This window comes from Hakea prostrata, chromosome 7 (genome assembly GCF_041222555.1).
Source record: "Hakea prostrata isolate BN-2017 chromosome 7, UWA_Hpros_2, whole genome shotgun sequence".
Lineage (NCBI taxonomy): Eukaryota > Viridiplantae > Streptophyta > Magnoliopsida > Proteales > Proteaceae > Hakea > Hakea prostrata.
In genome coordinates, this window is record NC_142606.1 from 72,454,591 (window position 1) to 72,475,730 (window position 21,140).

General features: G+C 38.2%; 1 protein-coding gene across 2 annotated transcripts in view; it reads right to left on the bottom strand.

Moving 5' to 3' along the window:
- The window catches only part of LOC149012007 (phosphoinositide phosphatase SAC4-like), a 58,074-nt gene that overhangs the window by 22,608 nt on the left and 14,326 nt on the right, over positions 1–21,140 (bottom strand). For both annotated transcript variants that reach the window (XM_089163410.1, XM_089163408.1), the window contains exons 10-12: positions 13,412–13,772; positions 5,653–5,774; positions 5,321–5,434 (exon numbers count right to left, since the gene is read on the bottom strand). In XM_089163410.1, the coding sequence (XP_089019536.1) occupies positions 5,321–5,434; positions 5,653–5,774; positions 13,412–13,772 (597 nt within the window). The remainder of the gene's footprint in view (positions 1–5,320; positions 5,435–5,652; positions 5,775–13,411; positions 13,773–21,140) is intronic.

Here is a 21,140-nt window from a genome sequence, read left to right on the forward strand (position 1 = left end):
CATCTGACAAAGATCTTTTAATCGAATAGATATGATTACTAAGTAAGCTTCAGCCATGTAAATTAACAGGAAGAATCTACAGGTCAGAAGAGCCAAATGCGCAAGGGGAAAAACATATAGAACCATTTGTCAGCTGTGAAATGCCCAGCATGTAGAACCAAACTTCACACTATCTATAACTTTTGGTGTGCATGTTGACTATGGCTTAGCCGGCAAGTGAATGATCAAATTGAATTTTATCCAGAACTCCTCTGATTAAAAACTTCTAACTCAGTCTCAAGTATAAATTTGTTCTAAAACTGAAAAATTAATGTCTACAAAATTTAGACGCATCTGAAGATTTCCTACAAATCCATAGCTCCTCTTCTGCTTGCAGCCACATCAAACTAGAAAGTCATTTATTGGTATTGCAAATTGCTGAGCAGGTAAGGAAACTACTGCAGAAACTTTCCCAGCATCAACACAATTAAGGCATTATCAACATCGACTAAAATTACTTTGCATATAATTCATTTTGATGGTAATAAACTAGAAAAGACGAATTTTCATCATCCTAATACCCTTTATTCTGCATACGTAAAGACATAATAATGGCTGACTAATAGTCATGTAAGCACAAGAATGGTCAACAAACTCAGATATACCGTTGGATGGGAAACAACTCCAGGATATAATGAGAAAATTTTAAATTTATAGGGAACATATAATTGAATATACATCATACAATGTAATTCAAAAATCTCAATGAATTCCAATGGATGTTGTTTTTTTCTATAAAAATTCAGAGTTTGCACTAAAATATAATATATTTTAATATTTACAACTTTGATAAAAAGTAACAAAATATAAAGGCAATTCAATATATATATACAAAAAGTAACAAACAGCATATTCAAAATTATATTTCCAAGAAACTGCTAATATTGGAAGAAAACCTCATTTTTTAAAGGTTTTCTAAAAATACTTTGCACTAAAATTAGCAGAAAACATACACCTATAGAGTGTGTATGTATACTGCAGCATTTTAGATGTAGAATAATCTGCAAGCAGCTAACACATAGCTGACCAAGGAAGACATATCAAATAGACACCTTTCAGAACACACCTAGAGCATGAGGCTCCTGCCACTGCAGGGTCCAGGGAGGCTTATATCAGAATATAGAAGGGCAACAGGGGACAGGAGAAGGGGTGGGGGTATCCCAAGAGGGATTCCTTGGGCTAGTATCCTTCTTTTTTTATTTGTTTTCCTTGTCTGGGTGGAACTTTCCCACCATTATTTGATCTCTACTTATTTGAAGGTTTTGAGAGTGCTCCACATCCAACATGAAGCCTCCTTGGTTCTCACTTTTTCTTTTGTTCTCTTGCTTAATTTACAAGGTTATTTTGTACACACCTTAACCCAGCTTCACAGAGAGGCACTTTCTCGACTGAAACCCATGACCCACTACGTTGCAATGAAAAAATCTTACCATTGTTCCCAAGGTTCGCCCTCTTTAAAACAGATGGCTGTAAACTATAATATTTTATGCAAATGGTCCACATAGGATTACAGTTAACAAATTCAGACGTAGAAATTATTCACAAGGCACAAAATGCATATCAATTGGTTTTATTAATTTAAGAATTTGATCAAATTCACGTCAATCAAACAACTTGGATATTAAATTTTTGGGAATTTCCCAGGTTTGGCCCAAGTCATTTTTAATCCCAAAAAAGTGACATTTTGCATTTGCCTCCCTGTTGTATCCAAAAAACACCAACAAATAACACATCATTAATGATCAAACAGTTTCTAATAGTTTAGTCATCTTTATGACAAAAATGTCCTTACACCTATTTGATTTCCTTTCGTTACCAAAGTAAATATTACCCCCAAAAAAAGGAAAAAATTATTTATAACAAACATTTTAAAAAATAGTAACTTCCATAATTTGCTTAAAGTAATATTTTATTTCATAAAATAATAGTCTTTTAACATCTCAAATAGTTAAACTTAGAGTTATTTGAAAAAATAACGTTTAGATTCCATTTATTGAGAGATTAAAGATGTAATATGTTCCTAAATTCATTTGACAACCTTACTAGGGTTATTCTTTATTTATTGCACTACAAAACTCCTCTTTTTCAATGATAACAAGCCTTGTCAAAACTAAATGGGATCACCTATATGGATCCTTGCCTTCAAATCAACTATATTCAAGGTCATGCTAGACATAAGGCCTAAGCTATGCACAATCTCTCCCACCACCTCTCCCAAGGTTATCTTAAGTCTACCCCAAGTTCTAGTTCCTTCAATATGGATTGAATCACTTCCCCCCACATGGGCATTTAAAGGCCTCCATTGAACATGACCGTGCCACCTCATTGACTTTCTTGTAACTTATCACTAGTTGAAGACTCGGAGCTACTTCCAAACTAACTTTAATATGATCATTCCATACCCTATCCTTCCTAGCTTTACCAATCAACCATCTTAGCATCTTCATTTTTGCTACACTGAGTTTATTTATATGATGCTTCTTAATAGCCCAACACTCTGCACCATACCTCATAACTAGAAGAATGACAACCCTATAGAATTTTGCTTTGAGCCTAACAAGAATACGTTGATCATGCAAGACCCCGGAGACACCTCTCCGCCTCGCCCATCTTATTTCAATTCTTTGGGAAACATCAACTGCTATATCACATTTTTTATTTATGATTGAACCAAGGTACCTAAGGTAATAGTTTTGCAGAATTTCTTACTCATCAAGCTTCACCACTTTGGAATTTCTTACTCATCAATCTTCACTGCCTCATCATCCATCTGATCATGGCCAAAGTTACACACTAGATTTTCCGTCTTCATTCCACTTAGTTTAAAGCCTTTTGATTCCAAAGTTACTCCTTATGAGTCCAACTTGGCATTAATCCCTATTTGTGTCTCATCTACTAAAAGAATATCATTAGTAAAAAGCATACACCAAGGAATCTCATCTTGAATGTCTTTGGTTAAATTATCTATTATAAGTGCAAAAAATATGGTTTTAAAGCTGATCTTTGATATAGCCTAACTGACTCAAGAATTCACACCTTGTCCCCCCCCCCCCCCAAATCCTTTATATACTTGTCACTGAACCATCATGCATATCTTTAACTATGTACACATAAATACTTGCAACACTCGTTTTCTCTAGTACTTGCCAAATTAGTGTTCTCAAGAATTCACACCTTGTCCCTCCCTCCACCCTTTATACATTTGTCATTGAACCATCATGCATATCTTTAACTATGCACCCATAAATACTTACAACATTTGCTTTCTCTAGTACTTGTCAAATTAATGTTCTAAGGACTCTATCATAAGCTTTTCTAGGTCAACAAAAACCATATGAAGATCTTTCTTACACTCTCTATACCTTCCCATAAGTTTCCTAACAAGATAAACATTTTCCGTTGTAGATCTTCCTAATATAAAACCAAATTGGTTTTTTGTAATACTGATTTCTTGTCTCAAGCAGGTTTCAATTACTATCTCCTATAATTTCATAGTATGACTCATTAATTGTATGCCTCTATAGTTATCACAACTTTAAATATCTTTTTTTGTTTTATGTCTCAAATGGGTTTCTTCTGTTCTTCAACATCATGTAAAGAAAGAGCACTCAATACCACTCAACACCAAATTGCTCACAGATTGAGATGCTCAGCTATTATTCAGGAATTTCCAGCAGAAGCAGCAAGGAAAGCAATTTGCCAAATTTGATCGGTGGAGCTTCTTCAGACAAGGGAGGGGACAGCTTGGCAACTAGGCATCCCCTCACTCTTAGCTATGCATCAGAAAAGACGAGTTGATCTGGAAAAAGATGATTCACAGCTGACTGAACCGACCACAAGGTCTTTTAGAAATACCAGTATAGCCCCCATAACCACAGATGGAATGAGTTTTCTTTAATTAATTTAATTAACACTAAATCCTAATACTTTGTATAATTCAACTTCGGCAAATAAATTTGATAAATTATCACACAGCATGTGGCGCAATGGGTTCGTTCCAGGTTGAACTAGCCAACAGGAAATAAAATGCCTGAAAAAGTTGAGCTAGGAATCTAATCCAAACATGACCAATTAATCAACCAATCATATTCACCTTGGCTCAAGTATGACCTGCTTTAGGTCAACCAAATTCAAATACATAAAATTTACCCCAAAAAATGAAATACATAAAGCAAATAATTATGACTGTGAGCATGAGCAGTTGGATACTTGGATATACTCAACCAAGGTACTGGCTCTGTGGCATTCAGATAGAATGCATACAACACTAATTAAATTAGGACAAGCCAAACAGGTTGGGTGGATTACAAACACTTGGCCTAAACATGTCCCATTTACTAAACAGCTTGGCCACGTCAAGACATGACACAAACACTTACCAACCCGACCTCCCCTCCAAAGCATCTTGTTCATATCAATATATCATAATAGCAGATTCAACAGAAACTTCCACCCCTACTGAAACAAACTCAGTAATTAAACATATACTTCATGTCTTCTCTAAATAAACCTGACTGAAAACAACAGAACAATGAATTACCATATCAAATGGTATTACATAATGAACTAAACAAGAAGCAGCCTTGTCCCAACTAAATGGGGCCGGCTTCATGGATTCTTGCTTTCCAATCCGCTCTGTTTGAGGCCATACTTGATGCAAGGCCTAAGCTATGCATATCATTCTCACCACTACTCCTAATGTAATCTTAAGTCTGCCCCTAGTTCTTCTAATTCACTCAATCTGAATTAAATCACTTATTAGTCACTTAATAAACCAACAAACAAGAAAAATGGATATACAGTCAGTTAGCTTTGTCTCAAACTAATAATTATTGAAAAAATATAAAGATTGGAAAAAGAGCGCCACCTGGGAGTGTGTGGCACACTGCCCCTGACCCAAACAAAGTAGCATGCGAAGTGGCCAACGCACCCCAATGGGAAGGCAGATATTCCCAGGTATGGCAATCATTTCACAAGCCCATGTCTGGACACAGAGGCAGTGCACTGGAATCCCAAGGTAGTATTCTTTTTCCCTACAAAATAATCCAAAATTTACGGAAAATATCTTACCTCAATGACCTTGCACACACAACTCGACAAGACACACCGAAAAAGTGCCTTGAAATACCAAAGTTTTTTTTTTTGGGGGCAGAAAACACCACAGCATAAAGGCATATATTATCAATCCTACATTGTGCATCATATTCTCAACATTTCAAAGATAAAATTGCAGATTTAATGATTGCGCATATTCGGAAACAATGGTCATATCATGCATTACCTTGCTTTTTCATCCCCAGATGGATTTCCATGCCTCCCAACATTGTAATGCTGATCCGAAACTAGTTCCCAAAGTGCAGGTTTACCCTCTTGTGGTTGGAAGTGCCCCAGGAACCTGCTTGTTAGTAAAGCCAAGGGCAGAAAATAAAAACAATAAGTTAGCAGTTCATATTAATGGCCTCCATAAGGAAATAACTGAATGTGAAAACTTCCAGTTGAGATTAATCAAAGTTTTCAGTTAATAAACCAAACAGTACACTTTGCACATTGCATTGTGATTGAAAAGTGTTCTGTCAAGGATCAGCATAATTGAATCAAGAAACTGGCACTTACACATTTATTGCGTCTTGCTTCTCAGCATCCATGTAGGCATTGTTATAGTATCGTTGAAGAGTTCTGAGGAATTCCTGGGATTGAGTTGCTGCCTTCCATTGACCTCTTCTTTGAGAGAATATCTGTTTAGCATTGTAAAACCCAAATTTTAACACAATGCAGAAGGATTGACATATGCTACAAGTATAATTGGGAACTAGAAACGAAAAGTTGCCTACAAAATCATCTTATGGTGTGTTTGGTCGCAGAGAGAAAAACAGAAACTGTAAAAAGCCTACAATTCTCTTGCCTTTCCTTGCCCTACATTTGGTTGCAAACTGTCTCTGAAGATCTCCCTTCAAAGTTGAAATTTGTATTGTAATAAGTGCACTTTTTTCTCGCCATCAAAATACGATTCTCTCATCCAACAGGCATGAGAATACATCTGTGCAAGATAAATCTTGGTTTTGTCAATATTGTAACAATCATCCAGCTTCATTTCCAGGTGTCTCCTCCGCCAATAACACCATTGCCTCTGTTGTGAATGACAGCCTGCTACATCGCGGGTAGCAGCTTCCCTCATCTTACCTATGAGTTACACAAGCGGTGCCTCCACACTCAAGCACTTCACCCTATAAGAGGCTATTGATCTTCATATTCATTGGAGAATTAGAAACTATAAACCCTGCCAAAAGCAGGGAAAAAAAGAACGGATATGCTTTCTCCTTTCTCTTTCAACAATTTATGACGATAACTCCCCCACTCCTCAAGTGCAGCAGCTCTGCCCTGTTCTTCACTTTCAAGTGGCTTAGCCACGTCTCCTCTCAAACAAGGTTTTACGCTAATGCATCACTCGGGACAAGTTCACAATTGCTATTAGTGAATAGAGGTGGTTCACAGGTTCTGAATAAGACAACAGGGTCAGATGAGAGCTTTTGTACCCCATCCGATTACAGCCTTGTCTCTGTTACCATGCTGCATGCAAAACCCACTTCTCCTATTCTCTGGTAACCCAAATGGGATCAAATTCTCTCTAGCATACTCGGGTTTTTCAAGTTTTGAATCAAAATCTCCACCTTCCGCTTTTGTCTTTATTGCCTTCCATTTCAAAACCCCTAACCACTAAAGATGATAGACCAATTCTCAACTTAAAACAAAACAATATCCAGTCTCTAGAGGGCCCTCCCAACAACCACATCTGTTCTCAAGCACATAAGTAATGGCTTCAACCATTTGTAACGTTTCCCAAGCAGCACATCTTCTACTTGCACATCAGACAAAGGCATTAGTGACTCCAAGTTTGGCGTTCACAAAAATCTGTCTTATGTCTGCCCCATCACTCTTACTATTGCTTCTCTTTTATAGTAATTGTATATTGAAATCAATGAGAAATGGTGATAACAGTGGGGATTTTGCAATTTCCAGTCTCACATTTTATTTTCTTTTCTCTTCTATACCCAAACAAACAGCCAGAAAGCTACATTCTCTTTTCTTTTCTATCCAACTAAAGACAGCCTTATCGTTAGTCTATTTGCAGGAAGACAATCACAAATTGATTTTCAAAAGAATAGAACTCAGTAACTGAACATGAAATACAGTGAATACCTAGGAGATATTGATTATTAAGCATCAAAAAGAAGGATCTTATAAGCATCAAGCCAAACACTATAAAACACGAAGTTGATGCTGAGAAAGATGCAGGGAATAACTGTACATGCCATTTTATACATCAGGAACCCATGGATGTGTGCCAGGAGGCTAGAAGAGGGGGGGGGGATGAAGCCAAATAATTGAGGCAACACGTATTGATAAGCCAAATTAGTTAGAAGCATGGTTCAAGTTTCAATCTAGATGAGCCGAAATTTAGTTAAATCTCAGTTTCCCAAGAGACTGAGACGAAACAATAGATAGATCAATTTTAAAAGTCCCTTGTTTCAACAGGTTTCATCAAGTTTCGACAACATTTCAAGAAAAATCGATGGTTTCGACCAATAAATAGCAAAGTATGACCAATTCTCGACCAATTCATTTTAGTGGTTTCAATTAATAATGAAAAGTTTAAATAGTTTCATCCAGTTTGATGCTTTTTTGATCAGTTTTGAGCAGCCCATCACATGTTAAGTTTTACTCAAAAAATCTCTGGTTCCCATGCATTCTGGCCATATCTCAGTTTACGGCTCATTGAAACATCCTTGAAACAAAGACCTTGATCCTTGGTTTAAAGAGACAACACACCTCCTAGAGAGTTAATCTGGCAAATACTGGAGAACAGAATGGCGTCATATAGATATGTGGACATCATTAGAGATGTATTAGTGTAATGACTAGCATAAGCATTATGACGAGTCAAGGTAGTGAATTACAATTACAATCGGATTACAACAATAGCTAGGCTTAAGCCCTTGTTTTTTTGTGGGAAACATGGATGATTTTACCAGATATAAGATGAAGTTGCAGATGATATTGGTCTAGGCCTCTAGTAGATGGGACAAGGCAAGGATTAACGGCAAATTAGAGTTGTGGAGATCAACCTTGGAGTCAAAAGGTCTTAAGATAAGCAAAACAAAGACAGAATACATGTTGAATTTTTAGCCACACTAGAATGGTAAATGAGGTAGTGGATATTGATGAGAAGGAGATCTCATAAAGTGGTTACTTTAGATATTTAGGCTCAATCTAGTGCAAACCTGCAAGTGAGACAGCCTAGATTGAATGTGGTATAGTGAAGGATATAGAGAAACCAAATTGTAGGAAGTAGGGAAGGAAAGAAAGTTGTTGAAGTGGGATGAGGAGAACTCGCATGCTTGCTGATTTCTTGACAAACTTGACAATGATAGACAAGCGAATGACAGATACGAGGAGATGAAGGGGATAGACAGAAGCAGCCAAGAGTCCCATAGTTGCCTCACCATAGGAGTCTCACTTAGGCACACTTGATACACTCACAGGTAGTCTCATAAGAGAAAAGGCTTAGAAAATTCTCAGTAGTGTTTCTTGAGCTCATCTTATTTATAGGGTAACCCACCAGGCGACAAACTATTACAAAGTCCATAGAAGTTACTCAACTACCACCTAACTCACCTTTAACAAAGGGACTCCCCTTTGAAAATGGGTCGTCTTTTATCGACAAAACTCCCACCAACTAACTAGTTGCCTGCCTTCCATAACATATTTTCAATAATAATAAAATACAAAAGTTCAACTTTGACTAAGACCATCATTTGGGCTACGAGTTGACCTTTGTCAAGGGTCTACGCCAACTCGTTGCTTAGGCTGGGCCTCATGGCAAAGTATGGATCAGGTTTTCCTGATGGCGGATTGTGACTGGGACCATAGCTGCTTATATATATAGGCAGATGTCAGCAGGAGGATTGATCTAGGATGGATAAAATAGAGAGATGTATCTAGATTTATATATGATCGACATATTCCATTAAAGCTTAAAAGAGAATGTATAAAGACTGTCATGACCAGCTATGAAGTATGGTGCAAGATGATGATCATTTAGAAGCGCCATATAGATATATACTAAGATGAGGATGTTAAGGTTGATGTATGGCAAAATTAGAAAGGATGATATATAAGGAAGGATTAAGGAATAATCACGCGGGTTGTGACTTGGACCATAGCTGCTTATATATATATAGGCAGATGTCGGCGGGAGGATTGATATAGGATGGATAAAATAGAGAGATGTATCTAGAGTTTTATGTGATCGACATATTCCATTAAAGCTTAAAAGAGAATGTATAAGGACTGTCATGACAAGCAATGAAGTATGGTGCAAGATGATGATCATTTAGAAGCACCATATAGATATATACTAAGATGAGGACGTTTAAGGTTGATGTATGGCAAAATTAGAAAGGATAATATATAAGGAATGAACAAATTAGAGCTGATTTGAGAGTTACCCCTGTTCCCTTTTCCACCGCCTCAGCTTGGAACTTGATCCGCTCACCCTCCCCCCGATTCCTTGGCCTCCCTTGCTTTGGTTTAAATGTCACATTCCCCGCCACTCTCTCACCCTTTGAAGAGCTCTAAACCTTGCCCTCCCCACCCAATCTTTCCTCATTAGCTGTCATATCCCAGTTAGCCCAAACTGCACCCTTTGTTGGAATGGTTCAAAGAACCTCGACCACCTCTTCTTCACCTGTCCCTTCTCCCACTCCCTTTGGTATAGAGCCCTTGCTACCATTTGGCCCCGTTCGAGGCGTTCTCTTGGTTTTTCTCGAGATTGGTCTTGGATTTTGAGAAAATATTTTGGTTCCTCCATTTGCAATCGGATTGGTAAGCTAGTTTTTAGTGCCATAATCCACCACCTGTGGTGGGAGAGCAATCTCAGACGATGGATCTCCAAATCCCATTCACTAGATATGTTATGGAAAGCCATCTGTTTCTATGTTTCTGGGAGAATTATTTCTATTCCCCATCCCCCAGCTGTAGATACCCCAAGGAACAGGCTCATCGTTGTATTTTGGGGTCTTAGTTCTCCTATTCGGCCTCCTGCGTGAAGGTTGTTCTCTCCTGTATTTTAATTTCGCTTTGCCGTTTAATATATTTCTTTATTCATCAAAAAAAGAAAAGATAAAAGCTATGTGTGAGTCGTCGTCTGAGGTGGTATAACCATGTTCAATGGAAACCTTCAGATGCAACACTTCGGAGGAGTGATTGAATCCAGATTTAACGTGTTAAAAGTGCAAAGGACAGGCTTGAAATGAGTAAATGACTTTGGGAGAAGTGGTGAAGAAAGATATGAGCCTTGTTTCAAGCATGATCTTGAGTAGAGATGATTATAGTGCAAAGATCCACATTGCTGATCCCTTCTTGTTAGAATGATCCTGAGATGTGTAATCTTCTCTTCTTCTTTTTGCCTTTCTTTTTTCCCACTTTAATCAAACTTTTTATCATAGCAAGTTCCCATGTAGCCAGCGCCATGTAGTTGGGATAAAACTGACTTTTTTTCTTTTGTTGTAGTCTTGTAGATGACAGTGATGAGGGCCATGCTTTTGAAATACCATATTAATTAACAGTACGATAGAAGTTCAATTCTTTGGAAGTTTGGGTGAAGATTTTACAGTTTTGTAATCGCATAAATGAAGATCAGGGCTAAAATTGGAGTTCACAAGGGTTGATTAGAAATTTGTTACAAGTACTCAATTAAATCTTAAATCTTAAAAGGTTGAAAGGGTAGAGATTTAAATGGATATATATCTCCAAGTAAGACATGCTGATTTTAAATAAGAATACTAAACTTCAAAGTAGGACAAGGGAAGCTTTGACTTGATACTATCCATAAAAATTCGGAATGTGTGTTATTTTCATTATTTCCTGCTATTTATCTGGTGATTCAATTAAAATCATTTATTTTTGGGTCATATCAAACAAGTCATAACAACCAGGGGACCACAGGCCCGGGGGGAGGGGGAAGGTGTGTAGGGATGGAGGTTCAAACCCAAAACCTCCTTGGACTTACTCTACCTATAAGGTTGCCACCATTGTGCTAGAAGCACATTCATAGTTAAAATCGGTTGAAAGAGCACTTACACCACCATTGCTAGGTAGGAAGGGAGACTTTCAACTATCGGTGCTATAAGCATGCACGTGAAAAGAATTGCAGTGGATGTGAGATGAGAACTCTCCGAAATAGTTCGAACCCAGTAGACCTGATGTAGATCAGGTCCTAAATTTGAGCATACACCTGACCCATAATTTGAGTAACATTCAGCCATTGATTTTGTCAAAAGACAAGATTAATATTGCTGACTAATGGGAGAATAATTTTCCAGATATTGTGCGGCCAATTCAAGTCAATTGCATGGAGATGCTGTTATAAACCTAGGTTTAGGGTTAGATAATCAGGATCATCTAGAATGGAACCAGCACTCAATTTGGTGTTCCAAAGGCTTTGGCTAAGGGTTTATAAGGCTGCTGGGTTTGGAAAAAGAGGTCTGAATTTTGTTGAATTTCAAAATTCAAATCTGAACTTTGGATTTTTGGGCAAATTTAGGGTTTCAGTTGGGAGGGGGAAAGGGATAGGGCTGCTGGTTTTAATATTCAGAACTGTTTCCTATTGATGTTTCTTCAACCAGGACCAGATCTGATGGGTAGGACCTGAGAAATTTCAGATTCTGAAATTCTGGAACTTCAAGGAAGAAGATGAAGTGCAGAAATTCCGTAAACCAAAATTTGGGGCTGCTTTGGAGAATTTAAGATTAGGAATGGGTTTACAGAATTAATTCTAGGGAGGGTAGAATGATAGGTTTTAGGTCAGGGAATTAGGGAATCCTATTGTGGCTAGGAGCCTAGGACCTGGTATCACTGGAAAAGGGGAAGAAGGGGAAGAGGCTAGGGGATGGGGTGTGGAATGGTTGGAGATGTAGGGGAAGGGTTGGAAGGCTTTCAAACTTACTTGTGGATGATGAACTTGCTGGAATCTGCAAGTGGTTGCTTGAAGAAGACAATGGAAACTCAAAACTGAATAATAAGTACACTCCAACCCAGCCACAGGGTCCCAAGGGGAATCCCACGACTTCACAAGCCAATCTTCAACTCAAATCAATTCATTAATCAAGACCGAAAAATTGCATGAGTAACTAGGCTATTTATAGCCTCCACTGACCATCCTAGACTCAACCAATGAATCCCTACCAAATTGGGATCCAATTACATACTAAAATAGAACTCCTTTTAAGATAAGTTTCCTAAAATTAGGGAATCCTATCCTCACCTACTAACAATCCAACTAACAATCAAAAAACCAACAGTAACTGAAAAACTAGGTCTCCAAAATAGAAAATAAAACAAGAATTAATTTCCTTAAATGAAACTGGAATTGGTCAACCAAATGTAGGAAAATGATTGTTCTACCCCTGGACAAATCCGGCTCTCCTGGGTGGTCTCTTGCTCCCAGATGGGCTTGGGCCTCCTTTGGAGGCTGCCTAAGGCTGGTTACATCAGATGCACTTCAAGAGAAATTAGCAGCCTAAGTAGGCCCATGCCCAGCTCACATGGAGGAGATAATTCAGGATATCAGCTGGCAGTTGCATGAAATATTTGCTGGAGTAATTTCTACCTTGCAGTAGGAGCCAACTAGTAGATCTCTAGTGGGACCCAACAGCTTGGGTGGAGAATTTTTCTAGGGGATAAATGACCAGCCGGAAAATATCAAGCTTGGCGCATTTGCTTTAGGTTGTAATTGATTCTACAAATAAAGCACAGGGCTGAATACAGCCAATGAATAGAAAGAAAGAGAGATTTAGTTTCTGAAACCATCCAGATGAGGGGTGAGACGCCTACGGGGTCAGGATAAGAGGTCCAACAGAAGTGAAAAACTCAACCGATTCTATCTTATTATATTTCTTATCTTTATTTACTGCTTATTTCACTGGGTAATCTGTCCCTGAAGATTCTGCACATCAGTGTATCATTCCTCCTGTAGAGTTGGTTGTTAGTTAAACCGGCATCTATAAATTAAGATCCTTCATGCCAGACTCTGGTGTGATAGCCATCTAAAAGAAAGAAAAGTTCAATGTACTTATGAATTTCCTAATTCTTCTGTTACCAAATAGAATGCAAAAAAGAAAATACTGATACAATTATCATTTGGGTTTACTCTGGCTTAGAAAGGCAGCAACCCAGGCACTGAATCAACAACAACATGCATAGTCCAACTAAATGGGGTCGGCAACTCAGGCACTGAATCCTGGCTTGAAATATTTTTAGACATGAAAACAAAACAAACTGAAATTATTAATGAAATACAACCTCCAGAAATTACCTTGTTGTGAGCAGCAGACCCACCATATTGAAGTGCAAGAGTGTCACCCATTCTCTCATAAAAACTCATCAAATCATCAGCTAAAGGGTCATCCAAATCTATTTTCGGTACGTCAATCAACCCCAAGGCATGAAGTTGATGCCCAAAAGCAGCCAAACCATAAGCATACTGGGCAACATTTGTGCGGTCCAAGCAGTCGATGCAATTAGTCCTTAGGACACCCTTTTGAAACATGGGTGACTTGAATAAATGATTGCCAGCATCATCGTTGTCTGCACTCTGTCCTGCTTTCAGGTTATGCATGTCGTCCTTGTTATTGTTGCAATGGTTCTGACCACACCAGTCAGCAGCATTATCTTTCCTGTCAATGAAACCAAAATCTACAGCTAAGAAAATGCAAACGACTTGCACTGGGGCCAGTTCTTGTTAAATTCAAAAGCTTCACTGTCAAATGCCCAAAAATATCTATAGCAGTCATCAACAAAGACCAGAAACAGTTATGTGCAAATTTTCAGGAACACAATTACAGAAAATGACTATTAGACATGGAGGGAAGTTGAATCATCCTATAGCCATCATTCTGTTATCATGAAAGATGCATTCTCACAAATACCAGACTTTGAACACATAATTGCACAATGTTTGACACTTAAATAGCATAATGACAAACCAACAAATCAAAGCTTTATACATTTGATCCAAACTAACCAAGCATAAGCCAAAAGTAGATAATGACATTAAGACAATTTCCCCATCCACATCACGTTAGGGCCTGTTTGGTTACATGAATCTAGAGATTTCAAATCTCTGGATTCATGAATTTGAGAATTATACCCGTTTGGTTGTAAAAATCTCTAGATTCATGAATTCTATAGATTCACCTTTTTACACTAAAAACGTGAATCTGTAGATTTATGGGTAAGGGGTGAAATCCAGAGATTTCAAAAAAGCTATACATTTGCACATTCACAAAAATTACGTCGATCAAATAGTTTTTTAGGATGAATCCACAGATTTCATTCCACAACCAAACACTTAATTTTATAAATTATGACTCCATAGATTTGAAGTCTATAAATTTGAAATCTCTAGATATTTGAAATCTCCAGACTCATGTAACCAAACAGGCCCTTAAGGACTGAACGATTAGTGTCTCCTTCAGAAACATGTAGTATTATGTGGGAATTTTGACTCACAATATCATAACCCATTATATTTTTGGATCACAGACTCTAACTTTATGAGAAGCATTAGTAGTTACTGCCCTGTGGCATTTTACCTTTCAAGATCTTCCAAATGGAGGTAATGTGCAGCTCCATGTTGATGCAGTCAATAGATAGGTCCATCGATTTTGGTCCAATCCCAAAAAGAACCGGACTAGGGGTTTGGTCCAACAAGAGTTGGGACTTGATTAAATAAACTATTTCAGCTTCGATTTTGGCCCCTTAATTGTTCTATTTATCTCTCGTATGTAGGACTGAGTTATATTTTGGTTTGAACTATGATTTTCAATTCCATATTACAAGTTTTCAACCAGGATCTGTGCTTTTATTTCATTTAAATAGCTTGTATTAGAATGCAAAGGTGGAAAGGGCAAGTTTTAAAAAAACTCATGGGCAAGTTTTTCTCAACACCAAGACATTTGATGCAAGATAGATAGACTAGTTAGATCGATTTCAGTCCAACCCCAGAAAGAGCCAGTCAAATAAGGTCGTTTAAATAAATTATTTCAGTTTTAATAGCCTTTAATTGATTCAGCTTTTCTACATACGAGTAAGTTAGATTTTGGTTTGAAAAATACACAAATTTGTTGGTGAAAGTATATGTGGTTGGTGTGTTACTGTGAGCGCTTTCTTCCTCTTCCTCCTATGGATTTCTCTCTTCATCCTCTTCCTATCTTCAAATCCTCTTCCGTGAAAGCCCACCATAGCAGACCATTCTGAGGCCTGCTACATATGACCAAAAATGTGACACCCATCTTACTGGTAAAATTTCAGCCCAAAGAGAGACCAGGCAGGGGGCTCAAGGTTTGCCCAAATTTTCATAACTGCCAGAGGAAAATGAAAACCTGATTAAGAAAAATGGCATAGTAGTAATATTGAGTCGTTTATCAGATCATTAGAGCTGAATGTTGTCAACGAAAAAAATCAAATCTGTGCAGAGAACTTTTTAGCATGGTCAGAGAACTCTCAAGATCTCGCAAGATATCTCTTTTTACGTTTAGTGAGACAAGATGATGTGTGAGACGAGACAATTCTCTTATAGCACATAGAATCTCAACTCTCAACTCTCAAACTGTAACTTCGATGACTAGATTCTCATCTGAACTTTGTGATTTGAACTATGAAGATGTTTGTTGTATTAGACTCTTTTGAATTTTCAACATTGGGCATTATTGTATGAGAATATGAAGTGTACAATAGGCAATTTAAGGTTTGACTTCAGCCTAGCAGTTTTCCATTTTGGGTCCGAAGTGAGACTCACACTTACACTATTTTCTTCCTAAAACTGTTGTCACCAGTATGTTCAAAAGGGCCAGAATAGGAAGGACAACAAGTTTCAGACCTAAATGACCCCTAATACCCCTTGAGTTGGGAAAGAAAAATCCCCCAACTCGGCAAGATCTCATCAAGATCTCAAGCTGATTCTCTTTTTTAAGTTGGCAAGATGGGCCTCAAGATCGAGATCTTGAACCATGCTTTTTAGCACATAGACCAAGTCATGTATCAACAAAATGTCAGGTTCTGAAGTGATTAAAAGCACCACTAACGCAAAAGCAACATTTGGATTTTCCCAATTTTATCAGAAAGTAGGAAAAGAATATACAAACAGTGAGACCTCATTCTGTGGTATCAAATGCAATGTTCTGAAGACAATTTCAATGGACACATGGGTGAAGCTGACTAACAAATTACCACATAAACCAGCTGGACTGGTCTGAATCAAGAACAGGAAGCTCTGCACGCGATTCTGAATCAAAAGCTTAAAGATTCAATGGATAAAATGAGCTACCCATCAAAAAGTAAATTAATAACATTCCACTCCCAAGGTTTTTCAACTGCTTGGCTGATATAAATACACTTTGGCCACATGTGAACATAACATCAATTGAGGATTCAGGGGCTCCCTCAAAGGGAAAAAGTCAGGTTTGGGTGAATTCCTCCACCCTGCCTTTGGAATCTAACGTAAGAATCACCTCAATTCCGAAATCAGACAAAAGGCGACAGATTCTCAGACATTCACAGTGGTTTTTCTTGAGGTTGACTGGCAAATCCTAGAATCTGACTTCTCATGGATCAAAAATCTGAAACCTGGTTGGTCCTTGCAATAATACCCTATTCGATGTCCATTATTCTAAGTGCTGGTGTAGGTGATGTAACCCAGGGTCTGGACCAGTCTTCAGGATCCTCTCAAGTGAACCAGCAGTAGAATAGGGGTTAAAACCCTGCTGTTTGGTAAGGTTTGAAGGTAATTGTCCAGTGGGCAGCAGCTGTTAGGGCTAATACACCCTGCGGTAGTGGGAGTTTTGCTTCCAACTCTTGTGGCTAGGATTTTCTAGGGATCTAGGGTTAGTATTGGGTTGATAGGGTAGGGTGCTAAGGTTCAGCCAGGTTGAACTAGGATTGGAAAGTAAAGAAGAGAATTCTGGTTTTTTAACAGAGTTTATTTTCAGAATTAATTATAAGTCCAGGATCTTGGAGATTAGAGTTTCTAGGATTAGGTTAGGTTGACTTGGGCACCATTTGTTTGCAGAATGGGGTGGGAAAAAAAGGGATGGAAAAATAAACATGTGGACCCATATATAGTGGGGTGAGGGAATAAGATAGAAAATGATTTTATAGAAAAAGTTTCACATGTGGGTCCCACTTTTGTTGTTTCCCTCACTTTTCCACAAAGTCCCACATATTAGTGGGATTTTGAAAATGGATGGAGTGGGAAAAAATAGCATGCTACATCAGCAAACAAGATTCTTTAATTTAAAGAAGTTTGTCTGCCAACTTCTGTCAACTTTTCCACCCCATCCAACCAAACAAGCCATACTTTGGGATTTCATGAAAAAGTTGATTTTTTTTTCCCACCCCACTTTAAAAGATTTAGCAAACAAACGATGCCTTAGGGCTGGAAATTGAGAGATTTAATCTGTTTTATTGTTCTGAAATTTCAGAATTAATTCCACAAGTAGGTTTCCAAGTTAGTTTAGGACTCTTGGGGTTAGGGTTCGGTTTGATTGGGTTGAAATTAGGAGAGAAGGTCACTACGGTTAGGGGAATAATGCCCCTAAAGTTAGGGACAAATATAACGGTTAAATGGCCGTAGATCTGATCTTGAATTGTAGGTCTTGAAAAAGTCTGAAAATCCCAAAAAAAATTAGAAAAATATAAAAGAGGGTGATTTGGGAATTAGGATTATGGTTTTAGGGGTTTGGGGATTGGACTTAATTGATTAGGGAAGGGGCTGTTGTCGATGATCATTGAATAGGTTTTCAACGGCTGCTGCAAGTTTTGGAGAAGAAGAAAATAATCTGAAATTGCAGAAAAATAAGAAAACTTCAAAAACCCAGGTCGTGGGCTCTTCCCTACAACTGTAAGTCTTCCTTCATTGATCTCTTTTTTATTCATTCAAATCTGAATTGTTTACAGGGTGTGGGGGCTCTTTTATAGCCTCATTACATCGAAGGAATGCAATTAGGACTCCCTAACTTGACTCTAATTAGAAAACATACTTGGACTCTCAGCGAATCCAATTTGGAATAGAATGCCCTGATGCAACAACACTTAACTTTCTAACTAGAAAGGACTCTTAAGTAAGAGTTCCTAACCAAATACAACTTGCAAAATAAACAACTTCTAGAAGGAACCCTACTTGAAAATTGGATTCCAACTAGGACTCCTACTAAGACAAAGAATCTTCAATAACTTGTTAACCAAGACTCAAAATCAAAACAAAAAGTAGATCTAGACTTCTTGTAGAAAGTGGAGTACAACTAAGGAGATCCCTTCTCCAATTGGGACCCCTAACAAAACTAAGGACTCTAACCACTTGTCCAATCGAAAAACAAAGAGTAGATCCTTGCTCCTAAAATTATTCTTGATTCTTCTGGATCATGTGGTACTTCATCATACGATTCATATAGCATCCATCTGTCTAGATATCATCATATACATCTAGAAAGTCGTATGCTTTGGAAGAAGCTTGTACAGTTTGGGAAGGGGTTTTGATTGATCAAAAAGAAGAATCTACTTCAACCAATATGCCCTTAGGCATGGCCATACATAACATAGAAATCACACTCGGAAAGGGTGGACAATTAGCTAGAGCAGCGGGTGCTGTAGCGAAACTGATTGCAAAAGAGGGTAAATCGGCCACATTAAAATTACCTTCTGGGGATGGGGAACAAACAAAATACCCCTAGCATCATTCGGCCTACTCTTGGTGTTGCATGATTGTGGGCTAAATTTGGGCCTAAAAGATGAAGGCCCCTATGGTTGTCAATCCTGCTTACGTCAGTAGGGATATCTTAAATCTAATGGTGCTAATGAAGGGAGATACCCCTACACCTAAAGCATGTTTTGACAGCCAAACTGCAGCACTTTACATCTGCATACTGCATAGCATCAATTCCACGCAATTGGGTATTTGTCTTTGGCATGGTTGGTTTGGGCTTTGGCACTTGGGTCTTGGGAATGTTTCCAAAGGATGGTTGGGAAATTTGGGTTGAGAAGGTGCGACGTTGGATGAGGCTGTGATGGTTTTGAGAATGATACAGGAGATGTATGGGTTCTTTTGTGATGATTTGGGTCAAACTTCTTGAGGTCTGGGCCTGGGGGATGGCTGTTTTGTTTCGTGTTTTGTCCAGGAGATGGTTGTTTTCGTTTGGGATGGATTAAACTTATTAAGGCAGGAATCCTTATTTGAATGTAGAAAGATGAAAAAGGATTGAATATTCATCTTGGATTTGAACTTGAACTCAAGGGAATCTTCAAAATTTTAAAAAGAAAGCAGCAACACGAACTTACTGGACTTCACTCTGAAAGCTGTTGCTTGTATCTGTCAAAATTATTATCAAGATCCCCTTGGATCTTGATATTGGCCTGACGCTAATCAACGTCAGCCGTCAAGCACTGATATCGAGATCTATTGGTTGGGAGAGGGGTAATTTTTGTCCTCTTGTTCCTTTATTTAGTTATAATATTGAATTGAATAGATCTCGGGAGTTCAAAAATACTGGTTGAACTTCAAGACTGGCAGCATCCATTGTTCTTGTCTTCATCCCTTTCCTATTCTTCATCCTATCATATTGGATTGGAGAATTCCTACTATTACTATTATCTCTCTTCTCTTAATTGAAGAAATATTGGAAAATTAAACAGCAAGTACAAAAATGAGTAATAACCCCCAGCAGAGACCAGTACGATTTAATCCAACATCTTGTCCGTCCAGGTTTGATTGGGTCATAGCTCAAAGTGCTACATGTATTAAATTAGCATGACTGGCCCAGTGTATAAGTCATAGTTATCAACGCAACAAGGCAAGGTGAGGCGATAGAGGACAACAAAAACCAAGGTGGCACCAAGCAAGGAGCCAAGGCAACTTGACCCAAAGAAGAGGTAAGGCGCCTGGGCAATGCTTAGGCGGACACCTTGACAACTATGGACTATAAATTAGTTGGTTAATGGACTGGTTATAAGAAGCTGCTAAGAACGTCTATAGTTTCAATCGAGGTAATTGATACAATGATCTTCCTAGGCCCTCCACTGGAAACAAGCTTCATTTGCTTCTTCATTTGCTTCCGATGTTTTTACTTGTTTTCCTTCCCCATTGTCGGTTCTTCATCTCATTCCCGGGTGAATAATCCATAGCAGTTTGACGCTTCCATTTGATTTAGTTTGAAAGGGTGTTCAGCACCCAATGCTGTTTGTGTGACTTTTCAGAGACTTGTTCATGGTTCAGATTGAGAACTAGTTTATAAGGTATGATCAGTTAGTTGTTTGAAGACTCTGATATCCATCAAGCTTGAACTGACTTTTTAGGTAGCCTCTCTCAGTGAGTTTTTGGGAATCGGTTGTTGTCTGAATAGATTTTTCTACAATTTCTGGGCACCTTTCTTTCCTCAATTTTTCTGGGCAGAGCTGTCGGTGGCGGTTTCTGCATTTTCTGGGCAGATTTTATTTCTGAAAAACATACCTGCAAATTTTCTAGGGGTGGGCTTTGGTGAAGCGGTCGGTGGACCATAGTTGTAACCCCCAGGTCAAGGCATCGAAACAGCCTCAGCCAAATTGCTAGGGTAAGACTGCATAGGAAAATTGCCTCCTAGACTTCGCTTTTGGAAGCCTCCAGCACCAGGTTCACCCTTTACATATCTGCAAGTTTTCTGCTCTTTTCCTGGACCCTTTTCTACAGCTTTTCTGGGCAGAATTTGTTCTTAGACTATGGAAGAAGGCTGTTATATTTAATGATATGGGTGAAGAGAAGAGTAATGTTACAGAAATGACTCTAACTAGCCTCACAAAGTTTTGATGATCACAAACACATAAAAAGAATCTAACAGTTACTCTTGTAATTAAGATAAGCATAAACAATACATGACAAAATGCACAATCTGAGAGCATATGTTGCACTGAAGCAGTCCAAAAAATATACAAAGACCCAAATCAAAGCATTCACGATATTGAAGTCAACATTGGACCAACACACATGCAAGTAAAACTTGAGAGCTCAAGAATGAACC